Below are 19793 nucleotides of genomic sequence, written 5' to 3'. Positions count from 1 at the left end.
GAGAGAAAAAGCTTTATTGATCAGTTAATCGAAGTTATGGCAGGTCTGGGTGGGGCACTCAGTCGAGGGCTCCACTGGCTCTTGCGGCTCACTGAGCTTGGTCTAGAAGGGCTAATTGGCTCCCCCGATCCTAGCTTAGCGAATTGTGCCTCCCACTGCCGTACGAAATCCGTGACGCTTAGAAAAGGTGAGTTGACGTTGCTTGGCCGAGCCGTACATTCCCACGTTACGTGGGCCAGCGTGGGTTTGGCGCCGCACCACGGACAGGCATCCGTGTAATATGTCGGGGGCTTCTTGTGTAAGAGGTTTAGGTGCGGGTATGAATTGGTTTGTATGCGACGCCAGTCTTGGGCTTGTCTTCTACTTTGGAATGCGTTTCGAGTTTAAATAGTTTGGAGTGCGAAAGGTCGTAGGTCCGTCTCTCCCTCCTCTGATTCTCTAATATGTCACGCACTGCGGACAGTGGTTCCTCTAGGGTTCTGGCCTCTGCTCGGTCGTTGCTTCCTCGAGCTATGCCGTCTGCCCTTTCGTTCCCGTCGAGTCCGTTGTGCGCGGGGCACAACGTAACGCCATGGTCCAGGTCCAGTCGTGAGCCGAGTATTCTTTGCGCGCTGCGTGGTAGCATTCCCCGCATGAAGGGTCGACACGCTGCCTGCGAGTATGTAAGCACATCAGCCGACTGACCCTTGAAGTCAGCGTCTCGTATCGCCAGCGCTATTGCCGCTGCCTCTGCTGTGCATACCGTGGTAGTCTTAACCGTAGCGATTATCGTGGTGACTCTGTTGGTTGCGGCGATTGCATAGAAGTCCCTGCGACTAGTTGCTCTCACGTGCGTGTAGTAGGCGGCCGGATTCTTGCCGAATCCATTCTGCAGAATTCTCGTCCTGGCCTGTCTGCGGCCTGCGTGGTACATGGCACTCATATTTCTTAGTATGGGTGAGACATGGACGTGCTCCCTCAATCTCGTGACAACAAGACTGTTTCGTCTCCGCAGAACAGGGGTCGAGCGTTGTATCCCAGTCTTTGGAGAGTAAAGCAGCCCTGGGGCGTAGAGCTCAACCTTTCTCTTTGCGATATCAGAACTGCAGCGGCATGTTCTTCATATTTGTTGTCAATAACCAACCGCTCCAGTCTCTCCGAGCTGACTGTGTTCGGGAGTAGCAGAACAGATTTGTATGCCGTTCCGGTAAGGGTGTCCACCTGCTTCATTTCAGTTTGGTTAAGTTTTTGGAACGGCAGACCATAAGTGATCTGGCTAATCGGAAATGATTGCACCAGCCTAATAGTTTCTTCTTCCGCGAGTCATTTGGGGCTGCGTCCAACTCGCGATATCATATGTGCCACACTCCTAATGGGTTGGTTTTAAGCTCCGAATTATGGCATTGACGTTGCCGTAGTTTTGGATGAGTAAGCCACGCACTGTCATTTGGGTGACTTCACGAATGGCCTGGCCGTCGAGATGTAAGTCTATCCTTGGTGCGGCAGCTTTCTTGTGACGCTTGCTACGTACGCGCATGAACTCTGATTTTTCGGGTGCCCACGTCATACCCGCGTGCTTGTTGAAGTTTACTACCTTGTCTATGGTCTCCTGTAATAGGTCTTGTTTTTCTCCGTAGGAACCCCGGTGGGTTCGCAACGTTATGTCATCGGCGTAGATTGTACATCCAAGGTCCTGTGCTTGCTCGAGCTCTAGAGCCAGTCGCCTCATCCCGACGTTCAAAAGAAGCGGTGGCGAGATTCAGCCCTGTGGAGTTCCTCGGCTGGGCATCGCAAAGACGTCAGAGCGCGTACTGCCCAAGCCAATCGTTACCTTTCTGTCGTGAAGGAAGGTAAGGACGTACCGAAACACCCTTCTTCCGCAACCTATGTGTTCCAGACCTTCGAGGATTGCTTCGTGAGAGATCGTGTCAAACGCTTTTTTGACATTGAGCGCCACAGCTATCCTGGCTTTCTTGCTTTGTGGCGGGTCCAAACCTTCGTCGCGAAACATAAGGCGTCCTGTGCCGAGACGCGTGGCCTGAAGCCGAGCATAGAATCGGGAAAAAGTTTATTCCTCTGGATGTTGTTACTCAGTTAAGTTTAGATCCCCTTCTCAAAAAGCTTCCCTGCACATGACGTGAGCGATATTGGTCTAAAGTATAGCACATCTCTGGGTTTAGCCGGTTTCGCTATGAGTATGATAGTAGCCTCTTGTCATTCTTCCGGTAGTGCCCCGTCGTCGGACCATACATTATCGTTGAAGTAGGTCGTAAGCTGCCTCAGTGATTCCTGACTCAGGTTGTGCAGCATCGCATTTGTAATGTGGTCCGGACCCGGTGCGGTGTTCTTCCGGAAAGATTTTGCGGCTGCATAGAGCTCTGCCGTTGTTATAGGTGCGTCCAGCTTCGCGTTGTCTGGTCCCTCATAGTTGCATTGCACTGATACTACTAATACTGATACTTGCGCTGATTGCACTGATACTACTACGATACCTTACACTGGTACTCCAATGTAGACGCTCTTAAGGTCCTCAATGAGGGCATTAGTCGTGCCATCGTATTCATTTTCAATTAATTGCAGTGTTTTGTTTCTGGTAGCCCGTGTTCCTGTCGGATCTATCATACCGCGCAGAATAGCCCATGTTCGATTTGTGCTAAGCGTTCCTTTGAGTGCATCACAACACTGAAGGCAATTGGTGTCTTGCAGCTGCTGCGCATACTCACTGGCTTCCTGCGCAAGCCTGGTTATCCTGATCCTGAGTTTTCTGTTGTGTCTCTGTCTCTATCTCTTCCAACATTTGCTCAGACTTCTCCGAGCTTCCCACATGTGTAGTAGGTGCCTGCCTACTGCCGGTGTTTTGACTGTTGTCGAGATTTCCCATGTAGTGCTTTTGTGTATTCTGCTGATGAATTCCGTCCATTCTGTAGCACTATCGCACGGTGTGGTCTGCTTTTGCTTCTGTCTATAAGCTGCCCAATCAGTTATGTTGGCTCGGTTATCAGAGTGCAGAGCGTTAAAGTCCCCTAGGATAATGTCCCGGTCATTGCTTTTCACTTTGTGCAACGCGGCCGTCACTAGCACGTCGAACTTTGCCTTCCTGTCTCTAGGTGTGCTGTAGACGTTGACAATAACTGTTTTCGGTTTGCACCGTCTACATGGCTGACCGGGAGAGCCTGATGTTGGACTCCGCAGTTAGGGACGTAGTCCACGCTCACCGCTATGTCCACCCGTGTCAGTGCTGCTACCTGAGGATGGTCAGGGTGCGCGTGCATCTTGTATCCTCTGAGGTTCGGTATCTTCTTGCCTCGTTCTTGTATGCATATGATATCCGAGGTACAGGCGTCGCATCTATAAAACTCAAAAGTGCTGCGTGCTTAATTCTAAGCGTCCTGCAGTTCCACTGCCAGATCTCGAGGTTTTCGGCTACTCTCGTGTGGCGATTAGCCATCTATAGTACTTTCGCTGTCGGTCAGCTCTCTCTTTATGCCTGCGTGCAGGATTCCTGGGCTGGCACATTTTCGTTTGTACGGTCCCTCTTTCGTGGTGTGAAAAGAGGAGTCCTCTATCTGTCATTTGAGCTTGTGCAGCTCGGCGAAAAGAAGTTGGATTTGTCGGGCTATGGTATTCAGTTTATCGTCTTTTCCTGTCACGTGTGGGTTCGCGTTCTTGGTTTCTCCTGGCATGGCTTTGATCGTGTGGGGCTCATTCCTTTGTTTGAAATCAGCAAGCTCCCTTCGAATTTCTGCAAGACTGTCCTTTAAAATTCTGTTCTCTAAAATCTTTTGATAGGCTGGACTCAGAGTTGCTGGATCGGCAGTGGGAGACACTATTCGTGCCCAGCTTACCTGTTGTGGGGCGGTGGCCGCCGTCTGATGTTTAGCCTGCGGAGCCCTCTCCTGTTTGGGGGCTAGAGGCTTGACATTCCGTGCCCAGGATGTTGACCTACATCTCTGACGACTCCTCCGTCTGGTACGCCATCTCGATCTGGGTGTCGATCTTCTTGCTTGCCTGGGTTTGGAGGGGGTCCCCTGTTGCCATTGAGGGAGTTCCGGACAATCGCTGAGCTCCAATTCTTCGTCTTCTGTTGCAAACCACCGGGGTTGGTGTTGTTGAACAGCTTTGTGCGCTCCGCTTCTCGGTCAGCCTTGTGGTCGTGTTTGCTTCAGGCGTTTTTTGCAGCTTCGGTCGCCTGTGAGGTGCTGCCCCCGGCAAGCGGGACATCGCAGTGAGCACTCGTGTCCGTCTTCGGGCTCGAGCGCCCCACAGATTCTACACGCTTTTGTGTCCGGTTGGGGGCAAACGTCCGTGCGGTGGCCGACGCTGTGAGAAATCTTGCAAACCTGCACCGAGTTGCGGTATGGATGGCACGCCATTTCTCCACCACAATAGTAGACGAACCGCGGTAGGATCGTGCCGAGGAAAGTGATGACTACGTTCTTCGAGTCCCCTATCATTCTTGTCAGGATTATCTCGATGCCCTGGGTACGTACTCGGAGGCTTGGCTTGATTGTCTCTCCGGGCGTGTGCGGCGGGAGGCCATGAATGACACCTGTGACGGCGCATTCTCCTGTGGCAGCGTACACATGAACGCGTGCGTCTTGCCATTGACAGTGAGAGCTGTGATCTTGCGTAGGAGATTAGTTGTCTCTTCCTGAGACGTTGAGACTATTGCAACACTTGAGCCCTGTTCTATGCGCAGTATAAAATGCTCACCCTTTACTTTGTCGTGCCAGGCCGCGATCACTACTTCTGCGAACGGGAGTCCTTGGTGCGGGCAGAGAATGATCTTGAAGTCATCCCGCGGCAGTGGTAGTAGCTTGTTCCGTCACTGCCTGCGTCGGCGAATGGAAGGTGAGTTCTGTTCCTTCTGCCATCCACCGTCTGCCATCCCTCTTGGTCGGGTCCTCTTGTAAACCGCGGCAGGTCCTTAGCGTCCGTGAGAAGCGTTGTAGTTTCATCTTTACGAGGAGTTAAGGCTTCGGAAAAATTCATGCGGTCTTCCTCTGTAACGGGTTTCGGTTGGCACGGCGCGCCATTTGATGCACTCGCTGCAACAGAAGCGATTTCTTGAGACGCCATATGCGTCGGTGTCATGTGCCAGACGCTGCACCGGCGCCACGTGGCGGCCACCGCCGCGCCTTAGCTCTGATGCATGCTAGCTCCGACGCCGTGTACCTGAGGCTGGTAGCTTCGTGAAATTGTGGAGCCACCGGAAACGGGCCTAGGTCCAAGAGGATGGTGTCCCTGGGTTCCGTAGACGTTCACGGTTCTGGTGATACACAATTTCGGTCGGTTACTGGAACTATAACCAACAAAAAACATGGATATTGCGGAGTTCGAAGCGGGTGCTGCTGCACTCCTCGACGCCGCCTATCAGTCTGGAATGCTGAAGAGCGCAAACAGGGGGAGTGAACGCTTTCTGTGGCATTTCGCTTCGACGCACCTCCGAAACCTCAAATTAGGCGATCTCCAGCGCTAGGCATGTGGAAAGACCGTGCGCATGAAGCAACCAACCATCTGCGTTCAGCCAACCAAAGCGTACCTTAAAGATGTGGCACGCGGGCCGCGCATGAGCTCAGCCGCGCGGAAAGCCGCGCGCAGCCACGGAAGCTAGACGAGGGGACGCGTGCTCACCAGCCACCTCCCCTTGCACGCGCTTTATCATTGTACCACGCGCTCCCCTTACCTCCCCTCCCCCTTCCGTACGCCAGTTTCATCATGTAGCCTCGAACACGGGGAGCTCGCAAACACGGCGCGCATCAAGCAACCATACCCGCCGTAGTTGCTGAGTGGCTGTGGTGTTGGGCTGCTGAGCACGAGGTCGCGGGATCGAATCCCGGCCAAGGCGGCCGCATTTCGATGGGGGCGAAATGCGAAAACACCCGTGTACTTAGATTTAGGTGCACGCTAAAGAACCTCAGGTGGTCAAAATTTCCGGAGACCTCCACTACGGCGTGTTTCATAATCAGAAAGTGGTTTTGGCACGTGAAACACCATTTTTTTTCTTTTATCAAGCAACCATCCTTCTCGGCTAACCCTGGCACGCTTGCCTTCAGCAACAGGTTACGGCGCGCCAGACGCGATAGGATCTTATCGCACTAGGAATTTACACGGAACATCACGAAGACGGTGATAGTTCACATGGAGTGTCCATATAATAGCTATTGCCAACAAAAGTTACCTCCATCGAATAGAAAGAACTTCATCACGCGATTTTTCTGAGCTAGAAGTTTTTTTTTTTTTTTTTTTTTTTCACGTCGCGATTCGGCGGCTCCCCGTTGCAGGTAGGCTAGGAGGGGTCCCAAGATGACACATTTTGTTGTTTGGCCACCGCGCATTTTGCCTAATATTGTTAGAACGTACGTTTGTGACCATGCCATTTCTTTTCATTATATAATGACAAATGATCAACTTATGCCACTGTAATACGCCGCTTACATATAAAGCTCCGGCATAGCGAAGGGTTCACACCGGATTCACAGCATTTGCCAAATCTTGTGTAAATCCGAAAAATGCAATACAGCCATTCCCCTCCCCCTCCCCCTCTCATGGTCTTCCGAAGGGCATGAGAGTTCCCTTACACAACCTCAGTGCTCGGATTGAAATACATCTCCGCATGTGTCTTCTTTTTTCATTATTTCAGCACCGTACTGTCCACTGCGCGCGTTCTCGCGGATAAAGCAACTCAAGCCACCAACCTCATCTTGGAATCATCACCAACTTCAGGTAAGCGCAGCGGCGGCTCCTTACGGCCGTTCCCCTCATGCAGCTGCTGAAATAAACCTATATGCTCCGGTTCATTTGGTTTGGCAGGCGCTGCTGCTTGGGCATGCACTTCCTCCTGAAATAAAAGAAATAGTGCATGCGATATTGCGTTCTTCTATATGAAAAAAAAAATTGCGTTACAACCAATTTCACGATGACTGTCAACGGGAATGGGTTAGCATAGAATCAATACAGCGACACAACGTATTTCCACCATCGAAGTGAGTTATGTGTGAGGCTTGTACTGCAGCGGGCCTCCCCTTTCACGCACCCATAAGAACACGCGGCGCCATCTGGAGCCGCCGCTGCGAAGCATGCGCGTGGCTTCCGAAATAAATGGCGCGCTGGTGCTTGCGAACGCTGAGAAACGCGTCACGTGCAACCGGCCTGCTCTCTCGAGCTTCATTCCGGACACGCTGCGCCTTCTAGCAGCACTGCCGGGAAGCCCGCGCGTTGTCTCCGAAAAAAAGAAGCGTGGCATGCACGTGCTTGTGAACGCTGAGAATTGTTTCCTCGCTTGGGCACACACTCAGTAGCACATACTCAGCGACCCAATTTGGCGAGTGGTTCACTGAAGAGCGGCACATGTCCAGTGGATTCATGGCGCAACTCGCTAAACGGTTGGCGTGAAAGGCGTTCATTGAAAAGCGTCACATGCCTAGTGCATTTAGGGCGCGGCCTGCTAATGTGTAGCGTTGCAGTCCTTGCGGAACCCTTGCGAGGTGGGTTCGATTCCGCTCAGCGTCAGAGAAATATAACGGATCCTGTCATTGTAGAGTGGCACATTCCCAGTGGTCTATACCTGGTTACCGAAGTTGGCGTCAAGTGCGCTCATTGCACACACCTCCTGGCGCATGCCCGTTGACCCAAGTTGGCAGAGATATATACTCATCGAAGACTAGCACTGACCGAGTGGCACATACCGATACGCCAAGTTGGCGTCAAAGAGTTTGTTTGAACAGCAGTGCGAACACAGTCCCGCGTCTGCAGGGACCCATATCGACGTGAGAGAGCTTCGTTGAAGAGAGGCACTTATGTACTCATTGGCACATAGTGAGCCAAGTTGATCCGATGGTTGGTTTCTAAGCTTGTTACCTGAACACAGCACGCCGATGCACTAACCATTCGACGAATGACTGCCCAGCGACACAGGTAGGTGACAAAACTGTTAGATGCATATATATATAGATGCACCCGTTGATAGATAGCCCAAGGAACGCCCAAGAAGAACCCAAGGAATGTTAAGGCATTAAAGCATACTTCGCCACTATCTGAGAGGAAGTATATAGCTTTGAATCCGCATTTCAGCACTTTCAACGTATCAACCTCGGTTCTCTAACTTTTGTTTCAGGTTATCTGTAGAGTAAAGTCACTGTGCCGGTTAACCAGACAAGTCAAGCACATCCTTTCTGCTTACTGTTTACGATACGCAATATATCACCTCATTTTCAACACAATTCGTATGTAATCATTTGTGTAATTTCGACGCATCAAGCATTGTGGAAATTGATACGCAGTTGCATGGTGGTACCAAGAATTGCATCTCTAAAGACTTGAAAAATAACTGAAGAAGCCATTGAATGATGAATTTTTAAGTGACGCACTGCTAAATTGCAATCAGTCATTGATTTAGGTGCCCTAGCTGGCAAAATTCTATCGCTGAGGCAAAATTTCAGGATGTAGGTATCTTTTTTTATTGATGAGGTTTTACGGGCTTAAAGCATGATACGGTTATGAGTCACACCGTTTGAAGGGCTCCGGAATGATTTTGACCACCGGAGGTTCCTTAGCGTGCAACTAAATTTAAGTACACGACCGTTTTCGCATTTCGCCCTTATCGCAATGCGACCGCCGCGATCGGCAACTGAGCCCGCCGTCTCGTGCTTAGTTGCGCAACGCCACAGCTAGAAGCCACCACAGCTGGTGGAACGTAAATTGCGTAAAGACAAACTAAACGCGAGCTGTTCCACCAAGTATGCGAGGCAAATCCACACAGCTGTCACCGAATACTCTTCGATAAGATGCAGAACCTGGGACAGCATCGAAAAAAATATAGGTGGGGTCCAAAACGCCGCACTGAGAAATATTTATTTTCTGCTTTTTAATGATGGCAGGCAACGACAGTATGAGCACATTCTGTAGATAAATTTTAACACGAAGAACGATCCTGCCGTGATACGAAAGACGTGGGAACCACTCTAAAGAAATTTTCCTAGACTTAGCGATTCTAGGCCTTGCTTTGTAGAAAGGGGAAATTCGTCCAAATGTAGAAAAATATTCCGATGAGACCAAAAATTCAAATTCTGGGGATTTACTTGCTGAAACCACGGTTTGAGTATAAGACAGGCTTTATTGGAAGACTCGAATAATTTTTACCACCTGGGGCTTGACAACCTGGCCTTTGCATTTCACCCCCATCCGCGCGAAGACATTGAAATCAGGGAACTGCCGACGTGACCACCATGTTTTCATCCGAGTCACCGCAAGTTAGCTGCGCAATAAGACCTACGATTTTTTATCGTGCGGCAGCGCAGTGAACGCATCTCCCCATGTGGATTCCCTGAACCCTTTAACTGGCAACTGCGATTTTGCCATTCGTCGGTGTCGGTGTCCTCGTCAGTGTCGGGCTGTCGGTTTCTGTGCACTCTGAAGCAAATATTTATGCGTAACTTGTGAAACAAGCGTAAGCTGGAAAACGAAACAAAGCGGCGCGGGGTGATCCGAGCGCTAGCGGATAAGCATACTTAGCGCCAAGCACGACGATGCGGTCGTGGCACTAAAGCTGCATGACAATGCGTGCGAATAATACCGTAAACCTTTGACAGAGACACCGTAGTCATGTGTTTGGGCGAGTTTTGCTTTGGAGTAAAGATAAAAAATTAGCAACGAATCTTCGTACTTCACTGCAAATGGCGTATACGCGAGTAAGTGTGGGGGGTGCTACGTCAGTACACGGGTATGTAGAAAAAAAATTCCCATGTTTTAAATTGGTAACGGGAAGTGGCGAACTATTTTGTCACAGTTACATTCTGTAAGGGAGGTCCGGCGCCCATAATTTTTACAGTTCGAATGAGGTTGCGTGTAACCTTCGCGCATTGTTCTAGGTGCAAGACAACCTTGGACAACAACGAAGTAAAACACTTGCTGACGTCATCTTCTCTGTATATGGCTTGGAGCGAGAGGCTGCTCTGTCGGCATTACAACTTGCCTTGCGATGTCATTCAGCTTGAGTCCAGTTATTTCATTATTTGACCATTTTAAACGAGCTACAAATAAATTTAAGGTATAGTAATTGCAGTTTATTCGCACAACATAAACACAAATTTATTGTTACAGGTATCGTATAGACAAGATCAAAAAACACATTGTGCATGAATCAAGGGAAGTCTAGACAACGTTTTCAACTACGTTAGGGAAAACCGGGCTTGTTGGGCTGCTGAGCCCGAGCTCGCGGGATCGAATCCCGGCCACAGCGGCCGCATTTCGATGGGGCGAAATGCGAAAACACCCATGTACTTAGGTGCCTGTTAAAGAACCCCATGTGGTCCAAATTTCCGGAGTCGGCGTGCCTCGTAATGAGAAAGTAGTTTGGGCACGTAAAACCCCATAATAAAGGGGATACCTGGCTTGGCAGTATGGCAGTACTGTACAAGATTGTAAAAATAGTTGACGAGGAACTTCTTTGAATAACTACATTTACACATAAATATACACAGTTGGTATACTACCGATATATCAAGAACAACTTGTGTACGGCTTGACCGCCCGGCTATTTCGGTATGCTCGTTTGGTTGATGGTAGAAATCAAAGAATCCATGAACAATGCGTCAGTTAACATGCGAGAGATCGTCGCACTGGGCTGCACTGCAGGTAATTATCCACTTACCAGTCGGTAATAATCGCTAATTTCTTTAAGTACAGGTAACGCTTTAGCTGACTTATATGCGTTGACTGTACAAGCCTTTATCAATAGAAAGTGTTGTAGCATTTCTCTTCAGGGGACACAAGGGAAATAGCCTTCTCTTGTCAAGGAAGTCACATACCAGCAGTGATTTTGTGTCGCCTAAATTTCTCTTTCACTCATATTAACACACAGGCATCATGACGGCGAAATCAAACGCCAACATCGGAAGGCGTGGCGTTCGAAGCGTAGAGCGCTCTTTAAGCACGGTCGCAATAAACTGACGCACACGCGTACTTAAATTACGAGGCTCGCCGCTTCGTGTCCTGCTCTCATGTACCCGACCGTCTCGATCACCTTGCCTGCATATTGATTTCATGCTGACGAAGCGCTGCAAGCCTGTGCTTTCCTAGTCTCGCTGTCTTCCGCGGGATCCAAAAAATAAAACAGAAGAAACGAAGGAAAAGATAAGAAAAAAATTGGTTCCGCAATAAAATATCTGCCCTTTGACATCCGCCAACTATAATTGCAGGAAAGCAGAGGCCTGCAGCGCTCTGCCGCAATGACATGGAAGTGCTGGCGATTTGATAAACGGCTGACAAGATGAGAACTGGACGCGCGGTTGCAATCCCCGTAACTAAACAACGCATGTGCGGTAGTTTATCATGACAGCCGTTAGACGGCACCGCATGGGTTCGACCGTGCGGCGTGTGGGTTGCGAGTGCGTTCGCGCAAAAGAAACTTAAGTGCACAAGTGAACGTTGGGTGCCCACCATTGACAAAAGAGACAAATGCGCACCGGAAATTCTGGAACCATGTAAGAGCACTGTGAGCTCACACTATAAATTCGCAAGCGGCCATAAGGATGAAGACGGTGCGCTGCGGTATATCAGAGACACTATCAGGGATAACTTGGACACAAAAGGCAGCGCATTTCAGGGCCAAGCAGTACCAGTAACAACAACGTAGCCTGCGAGGTCAAAATTTAGTATATAAAACGTTTACTGGAAAAGAGCACGAGAAAAATGTGGAGGACGCTTAAGTTCCGACTTTATGAGTGAAACGCGATATCGTTCGAATATACCTGACTACATACCATGCTTCCCAGTAACTGCAGCTTACGTAACCGTAGTGTTTACTGGGAAACACTGGTGGCAAGCGCTGTGCACGGAGGGAGGCTTTCTGGTAGAAACGGGGCCTCTTGTGTGCGCCGATCCCGGGGGTAGTGAAAAGCCGCGCCCAAAAAGTTACATCACTTTCACGTGCCTGTTATTTTTTCGCACTTTTAATGTTTCAGGCTGAGAAGATTTAATGTAAGTCATGCGCTGTCGGTTTTATGTTTCATGACGTTTGTGGGCTGTCATTCTCAAAATTACGAGGAATAACTGTCAAGAACGTAAGACAAGGTATGACCAACTTTGGCGATGGTATGGTGTGGCAACATAACCGGCATGTACCGCATGTCATATACTAAGGTGTGGCCTATAAATATACCTATATACATATATACGGCAATTTTCGCTCACTTTACGCCTTCGCCGATGGCGCGCCAGACGCCGACACAGGATTTTCGGCGACACGGGGCCTTTGGCGGTTTCGCGTTAAAATGATCTACTGAAGTAGCTACAGCATGGATTCAGATCAGGCAGACGCTTTGAGGATATGCATCTGCTAACTCAGTGCATAGAGATTTCAGTAGCTCAGAATGAACCTTTCTGGACAGCATTTCTATATATATTAAGCGAGCCTACGACACGTAGACAACGAATTCTTATGGAACATTCTCAAGCCCGAAGGGATAGGTGACGATTGCTGCTCAGAGATATATACAGAAACAACTGAGTAGAAATTGTATAGGAAGGTCGAAAAGGTAGTGAAGTGGTGGGAATTCACCAAGGACTCAAGCAAGGATGTCCTCTGTCTCCACTGTTGTTCACGCTTTATGTCAAGAGCATAAAACGAGGACTGGAAAACAGTTAATTCGGATTGAATTTACCGTACAGGCGTAATGGACAAATGGTGCATCAGAAGGTCCCCACACTGATATATGCGGACGACATAGAGCTACTAGGGGACAATGTAAGAGATCTACAGCCACTTGCGAATAGGTGCGGCAACGCAGCGACAAATCTAGGCCTTACGTTTAGCACAGAGAAATCGGGAATTATGATCTTTAATGAAGAGACGAGTAATTACGTGGTGTCAATTCAACAGCGAGTCATGCCACAGTCAAGAAATATAAATTCCTCGGCGTATACATAAATGAAGGATAGACTTACTCAAGCACCTACCAAGATAATCGGAGAATAAAAGGGAAGTGCAACGCAGAAATTATGAAAGAGTGCTTAGGGGCCACAATAAATATGAGGTGGTGCGTGGACACTGAAAAGCAGTAATGATAGCAGCGCTAAAGTTCGCAAATGCTATTCTGTTCTTAACATCGCGTATATTGTCAGGCTTGGAAGTTAAAGAAAGACCGGTAGGCCGGTTGGCCTTGGGAGCCCACTGTAGAACTGCACATCGGACAGTGCAGGCTGGCATTGATTGGGCCTCGTTTGGAGTCAGAGAAGCGCAGAGCAAAATTAGTTTCGAAGAAAGACTCAGGAACAGGGATCAAACTAAATGTACTGCTAAGGTGGACAAGCACCTGTACCTGAAAAGCGGGAACACCGGATGGAGCAAGAGGTAAAGAAAGTTGACAATCAAGTGCAAGTAAATAGACAACCAGGACTCGGCTAAACGGAAGTGGGAGAAACAGAGACAGTGAACTGGATGCAAAGAATGGAAATAAAAGCAGATCATGGAGATTTACAAGAATGAGAAGAAAGAAATATTAGACGAGAAAATCTATATGATAACTTCGATAGCTGGGATAGCTTGGATTGAAAGTGAACAGAAGCATCGTCTGGTCAGCAGTCGAGATAAGCAAGAGATGCTTAGGGTATTGGTGCGAAAAATGCAGAGAAGAGATTGTTACGACCAGATCCGTTACATGAATAGGTAGCGGTACAATGTACATTGAGAAGTTTTGAGGAAGACAAGAAAGATTGGAGAGATGTGTACAATAATGCTAGAATGAAAAGCATGTGTAGCCTACCTGAGTACCTCAAGCAGACTAGGTGACTATTGTCACCGCGTCATTTCAAAGGGGATGGCAATAAATCATCGTCGTCGTCGTCGTCATCGTCATCATAATAATAATAATAATAATAATAATAATAATAATCATCATCATCATCATCGTCGCCGTCGTCGTCGTCAAAAGCAACGCGTTCCGCTGGTGGAGTTTCATTCTCTTGTGATGAGAGTATGTGACGTCCTTTTAGCACCCTTTGGTCTCCAGTCATCCGGCTCATCTTGCTAGAGCCACTGGAAAAGTTTTTCCAGCGACTCTAAAGCTGGCGGTTCTGTGCGGTATCTCGTGGTGGTGAATGCTTATGAGGCAACACAGATATCGAGTAAGAAGTGTATATGTGAGTCGACGAAGACTTTGCAATGAAGTGTGGCTTTCCTTCCAATGGAATGGTATCTGGATAGCGAAGCAAAACACGGACACATGTCATGATGACCGACCAACAAGCCCATATCGCCACACTCGTCGATTTGCTTGGAATGTTTGTCAAACTCGTTAACGCTGCGTTCGAGCTTCGAGGTGTATAGCTTTTATGGCTCTTTCAAATGGTTAACGTTCTTCAGATTGATTTTTGCGACACAACGTTCCATTCTGGCAAGCGAAAACACTGCTTTATGTTGCTGCTTTGCTTACCTTGGCCTCTACAGCATCCATGCCAGCATCAGGTTGAGGCGGCTGAACCGGCGCTGCGTCTGTCGCAGCGGTAGGCTGTATCCAGAAATAGCGCAACATGGGTCGTGCTTTAAAACGCCCCTCCAGGATAAGCCTGATACGACTTATGAAAACGGCTGTATATTTATTCATATATATATATATATATATATATATATATGTGCGCGTGCGCGTGCGTGCGTGCGTGCGTCTGTCTGTCTGTCTGTGTGCGTGTGTGCGTGTGTGTGTGTGTGTGTGTGTGTGTGTGTGTGTGTGTGTGTGTGTGTGTGTGTGTGTGTGTGTGTGTGTGTGTGTGTGTGTGTGTGTGTGTGTGTGACATAGATTACAATTGCATTGTTCGAAAATGCAGATAACTCCTGTTTTCACTTCAAGCAATATTTTTGTAAGAATGTCTCAACTACCTGAACTACCGTCTTTTACTTGCGATGGCTGCACCAGTACAGTGCGTGTCTCAAATAAGCATGGAAAAATATAAAGCGCACTAGAGAGAGAGCGAGAAAACAAGGATAGGAAAGGCAGGGAGAACAGCTGCCTACTGCAGCCCCTAGGAATTGGAAAGCGACATCTCCTAGCCCAGCTTGAAAATGTCTGTTTTCAAATGTTGTGCTCAGTGCCTTATATCCTGCAATTTCTTTAATATTTTGTTTTGTGGGGGAGGGGGCGGACATGGAGGAGGGCACCAACTTCACCCGGGACCGAGAGGGTGAGGAGAGTGGTGGGGTGGCTGGGCAAGCCTCACACACACAGAAGTTTCGAGGGGAAGGGGGGGGGGGGGAGGGCGTGAGTGCCACTCACTGGCTCCGCCACTCGTTGTAGCACGGCTTTATTGTGAGCGTTCGAGAAGCAAAATATACGCTACTAAACTTGATGAAGTCCACGTTAGGAACAATTTACCGCGTCAGTGGTTAGTAACGTGGAAGGTGCGTCACATCTTATGACACCACCAATTCGCCCGTCCAGGTGAACCAATCAACTAATTCGTATGCGTCGTTGTCACGACTTTGAAGAGCGGTAGACATAAAGTGTAGTTTGCATCCCTGCTTGGAATGTATGCGATTAACGATCGCCTCGAGCCATGGTTCGTTTTCGCGAAAATACTTGTTCTTGATGTGCAGATTGGATTTACCCATGTGTCAAGCAAGCAAATGTCATTTCTCCAAAGCAATATACGCGTATCGTTACCTGCATGTGTCCAATAAAAATCTAAGCAACTGTACAGACTACTATCGGAATGCGTCAGACTGACGGAGGCAGTTGCTAAGCCAGCAAAGCGTGACGATTTCTGGTGCTTTTGTTGTACTTTTGAAGCCTGCCTTTAGACATAGTGAATACATAAATGCAGGTAGCAAGCAAACTTGTTTCGTGCTTGTAATCGCATAGTAAATGGTAGTTTTTTTATGCTCGAATAAATCTGCTGACAAAATATTTTGCCGAAACGCATCTTCAAGCTCTCTACCTTCATTTGCCCTTTACCACGCGCATGTTACCTTAGTTGCCATCTTGTCCGCTTCCGTCTCGTCTTTGGCGAGGGTCGGCTGCGGTGGAAATGGGGTGCTGAATAAAGTCCCCGATTCCAGAGATGTTGATGACAGCTGCTGAGTCACCTTGTTACACGTGTAGCAGCAAGACAAAAGAATAAACTCTCTTCAGGACTCTCCGATCCTAATAAATCAACGGTTCAATTCTGCACATAAAAATGAAACTGAATCACGCAATCTAGAAAATTTGGCCTACAGAGATGGCAGTCTTTCTTTTTCTTTTCATTTTTTTTTTAATTCGCTTTGCAAATAGGGTCATACCCCCTCAGTGACAGTCCTAATTAGAACGCAAGACAAACAGCAGCCTCAATTTTGACTGAAGTCATGAAGCACATTTCATGTGTACACATTTTCATAAGGCGCCATAATGGCAACTTTTTTTTCCATAAATGAGAGACATGTTCAAGCTGTATTAAACTAAATAAAAATTACGCACCTTGCCCTTAGATTTATTTACACTGCGCAACATCGCCCACTTGTAGAGGAAACATCTCCTCGAATCATTGTTTGGGAAGCACGGAGGTGAGTAGTCCACTTGTGATTATCACCTCCTGTCTTTCACATAGGCCACATTTTAGTGTTATTTGAATATGAGAAATCAATTAGACTAGTCTTCGGTGACTAACCGCAATGTCCCCGCCCTCTCAAATATGACTGGCCGACCAAAATAACAATAAAATGAAAGGCTTCAATAATATTTGGCTAGCCGTTTTCTGCATTGCCACACAGGACCACGCTATCTTCAAACCACAACTTGCGGAAGCACTTCCTCGCAATCCTTGTTGCTGACACTTTATATATGCAGTGATTTCGAAAAAAAAGGTATTACAAAATTCTTCTTCCATCGAAGCTTTTCCTTAAATACATTTTACAATTTGATAACACGGTACCTCTAATGCCTGAAGATATTCCCTATTCCACCAATCATCAAATGCCTCCTCCACGCCTTCATTACTCGGTGATTCTATGACGGTTGATATGTGCACTGAATCTTACACTTTTTCGGAATGTTCAAATGCCTTGTGGTTGATTATATTGCATAAGTTCCCGGATAATTCCATCGCGCCCTGACCTGAAATAAACACCTTTCTAAAGGTTTTCTCGTGCTCAATTGATTGAAATTAGACGCCACTTTGATTCTGCGCACTGCACACTCTCTGGTTACGCATTGTACTTCGTTTGCCTTTCTTTACGGAATATTCTGGTCGACCGCAGAAGCAGCTGGTTTGCAAGGATAAATAGTGCAGTAATAGCCGCATACTCTCTGTAGCAGATGTCATTTATCTTTACCGTGTTCCACAAACAAAAGGGAAGCTATCCTTTCGCGCGTCATCAGATTGGTCACAGCCACTAGAGCAATCATTTCGGCTCAAAGGACCAGCGACTATATATACCTCCAGCTTCGGAGTCTCTTGCGAGGCCGAAGAGACCGAACGTAGTTTCTTCGAACGACGGCCCTTCTTGACGCCACTGCGCTCCAGGGCGGTGCTGGTCATCGAGCGCTCAGATACAGGCCTGTTCAGGTCAGCCGCCTTGTCCGTCACAGCCACCTGTACAGTGAAGTCGAGAGCCAGGAGAATCTCGTTTGATCGGGAATAGTCTTAAAAAAAAAGACGCAGGTCAAGCACAATGTAAGAATACAAATAATGCCAGGATTGTGTGGGCGAGCGATGTGTCATTTAGTAGCAGACGACACGAGCACTGCCTCGTCTTCAGTAGCTCTTAGCTTTCCGTGTCCCGAGGAGGGAAAAAAGCGATGCATGATGTTAGTCCAGGGAAGAATGTTCATAAGACGTGTAGAGCATAGAGAAGTGTGACGCATATCTGAATACATTTAGTCCTTCTATACGCCGCGTGTCACAGTAACACGTACAATCTGGGAGATCGGCGAAGACCGGCCGTATTTGCATTAGCATAGATCCAGTGGTACATTGTACCTAGAGCACCAACTTGTCTACTATAGGCCTGACACCAGCCAATGTGCAAGTTGTCTGTTCTGGCACACATCCAGTTACCGAAATTGTCTGCTCGAAGAGACAGCAGACAGAACCTAACCAGTGTAGCCAAAATTGTCTTCTCATTTCTCATTGCCACAAATATCGCCGACGAGGAAAGGACGGCGCAACCAAGATGCGGGAAGAGACAAATACAGCTACGATTTAAAATAGAACGAAACAATACGTACACATATATATATATATATATATATATATATATATATATATATATATATATATATATATATATATATATATATATATATATGCGTGTGTGTGTGTCTGTGTGTGTGTGTGCGTGCGTGCGTGCGTTCGTGCAAGGGAAGAAAGGGAACCGAGGGGCCCGATTTTTATTCATTATAAGAAGCAAACACACAATGGCACCAAGGACAGCATAGCATAAATTATTTGTAGTTCTTAATTGAATAAATGATAAATAAATGGTAATTCAATTGGATGAAAAAGCAACTGGCCGCATGTGGGATGCGAACCCATGTCTTCGCATTACGGATGCGATGCTCTTAGCAACTGATTCTGCCGTGGCGCCGTAGTCCCATGCACTTCCCTGGATGTTTATGCTTATCTACTAGAACTAGCGCTTCGCATGTTTTACATACTGTAGAGATGGGGAGTGCTCGGTGCTGCAGGCAATACGATACTGCATAGAAGGTACACGAGAGAACACACAGCGTTTACGTGCCTTCTATGTTCGTATCCTCGTGTCTGCGCTATAAGAAATTGTATCGCGACCTACCAAAAGGCACAAATAGCTACCCGCAACCTGCTGATCGTGTGACTTGTCGCACTGGTCAGCGCCCGATCAGCGTGGAACGTCGTATTTGGGTGCACATTACCTGCTCCTGCTCAACATGGCTTTCTGCGGAACTGCTCTTCCTCGAGCGATGGCCCCTCTTTACTCGACTTCCCTCCCGAATTGCGCTGACCGCTGTGCTGTCCTGGTCAGGCTGTCCTGGCTGTGGTGCCGGTTCGGAGGCCGTCGTGTGTTGACCGCTCAACTGTGTCGTGCGTGCGCGGTAAGTAGAGCCGCTATCAGACTCAAGCAGGACAATGAAGATACATTCCCGCAGACTTTTGGGAAACACGGGCTGTACACTCGTAAGAAAGTGTACACTGGTAAGAAATCTCAAACAGGCAGCAGAAGGATAAGAAAGGCGTCTAAACTCAAAGCCCAGGCACCGTTCCGCGACAAGGAAAATTTGGAATTTCATGATCTTTATTTCTGGTCATACAAAATACACTGGAAGCAAGAAAGAACGATGAAATATTATTTTGTGCGGGAAACAATCAAATCGCTTGCGAGATGGTTTCAGCTTTCCCGTATACTTCTCACGGCACACTCTTAAAAAATTGCAGCAGACCCCATCCCACGATGACTGTCAATGGTAATGGGATTAGCATTAACGCTTCGCACTAATAGTCATGCCATGGTTCTGTCAAGCTTGTGAATAGATAGTCAGGCACACTGAGCAACACACGTCGTGCTGTAACATTCAATATTCCTTCCTTGGATACCAGCGGTGGGTGGAAATTTGAGGGAAAGAAAGACTGAAGGACTGAATGACAGAAAGCATTCGGGAATAAATGAAACCATCGCACGGACAACGTCGATTTTAATGCCATTAACAGTAATGCTGGGGACCGTAATTCCATGCGTATACGACACGTTTTTCGATATATTGTGAGGAATATTCAGCAATAAACGTCCTGCTGTGATATTCAATCCTTCTTCCTTGGCGCAGTAGTGGGCGGTAAATGCGGTTAAAAAAGGACTGAATTAAAATTAATTT

General features: G+C 47.7%; 1 protein-coding gene across 1 annotated transcript in view; it reads right to left on the bottom strand.

Moving 5' to 3' along the window:
* Positions 1 to 19793, bottom strand: part of LOC129386384 (acetylcholinesterase-like) — a 42916-nt gene that overhangs the window by 16973 nt on the left and 6150 nt on the right. The window contains exons 3-7 of the mRNA XM_055074239.2: positions 18840 to 19001; positions 17383 to 17538; positions 15938 to 16054; positions 14412 to 14486; positions 6678 to 6820 (exon numbers count right to left, since the gene is read on the bottom strand). Coding sequence (XP_054930214.2) covers positions 6678 to 6820; positions 14412 to 14486; positions 15938 to 16054; positions 17383 to 17538; positions 18840 to 19001 — 653 coding nt within the window. The remainder of the gene's footprint in view (positions 1 to 6677; positions 6821 to 14411; positions 14487 to 15937; positions 16055 to 17382; positions 17539 to 18839; positions 19002 to 19793) is intronic.

This window comes from Dermacentor andersoni, chromosome 4 (assembly GCF_023375885.2).
Source record: "Dermacentor andersoni chromosome 4, qqDerAnde1_hic_scaffold, whole genome shotgun sequence".
Taxonomy (NCBI): Eukaryota; Metazoa; Arthropoda; class Arachnida; order Ixodida; family Ixodidae; genus Dermacentor; species Dermacentor andersoni.
Note: the sequence above shows the minus strand (reverse complement) of the source record. Positions and strands in the feature narration are given on the sequence as shown.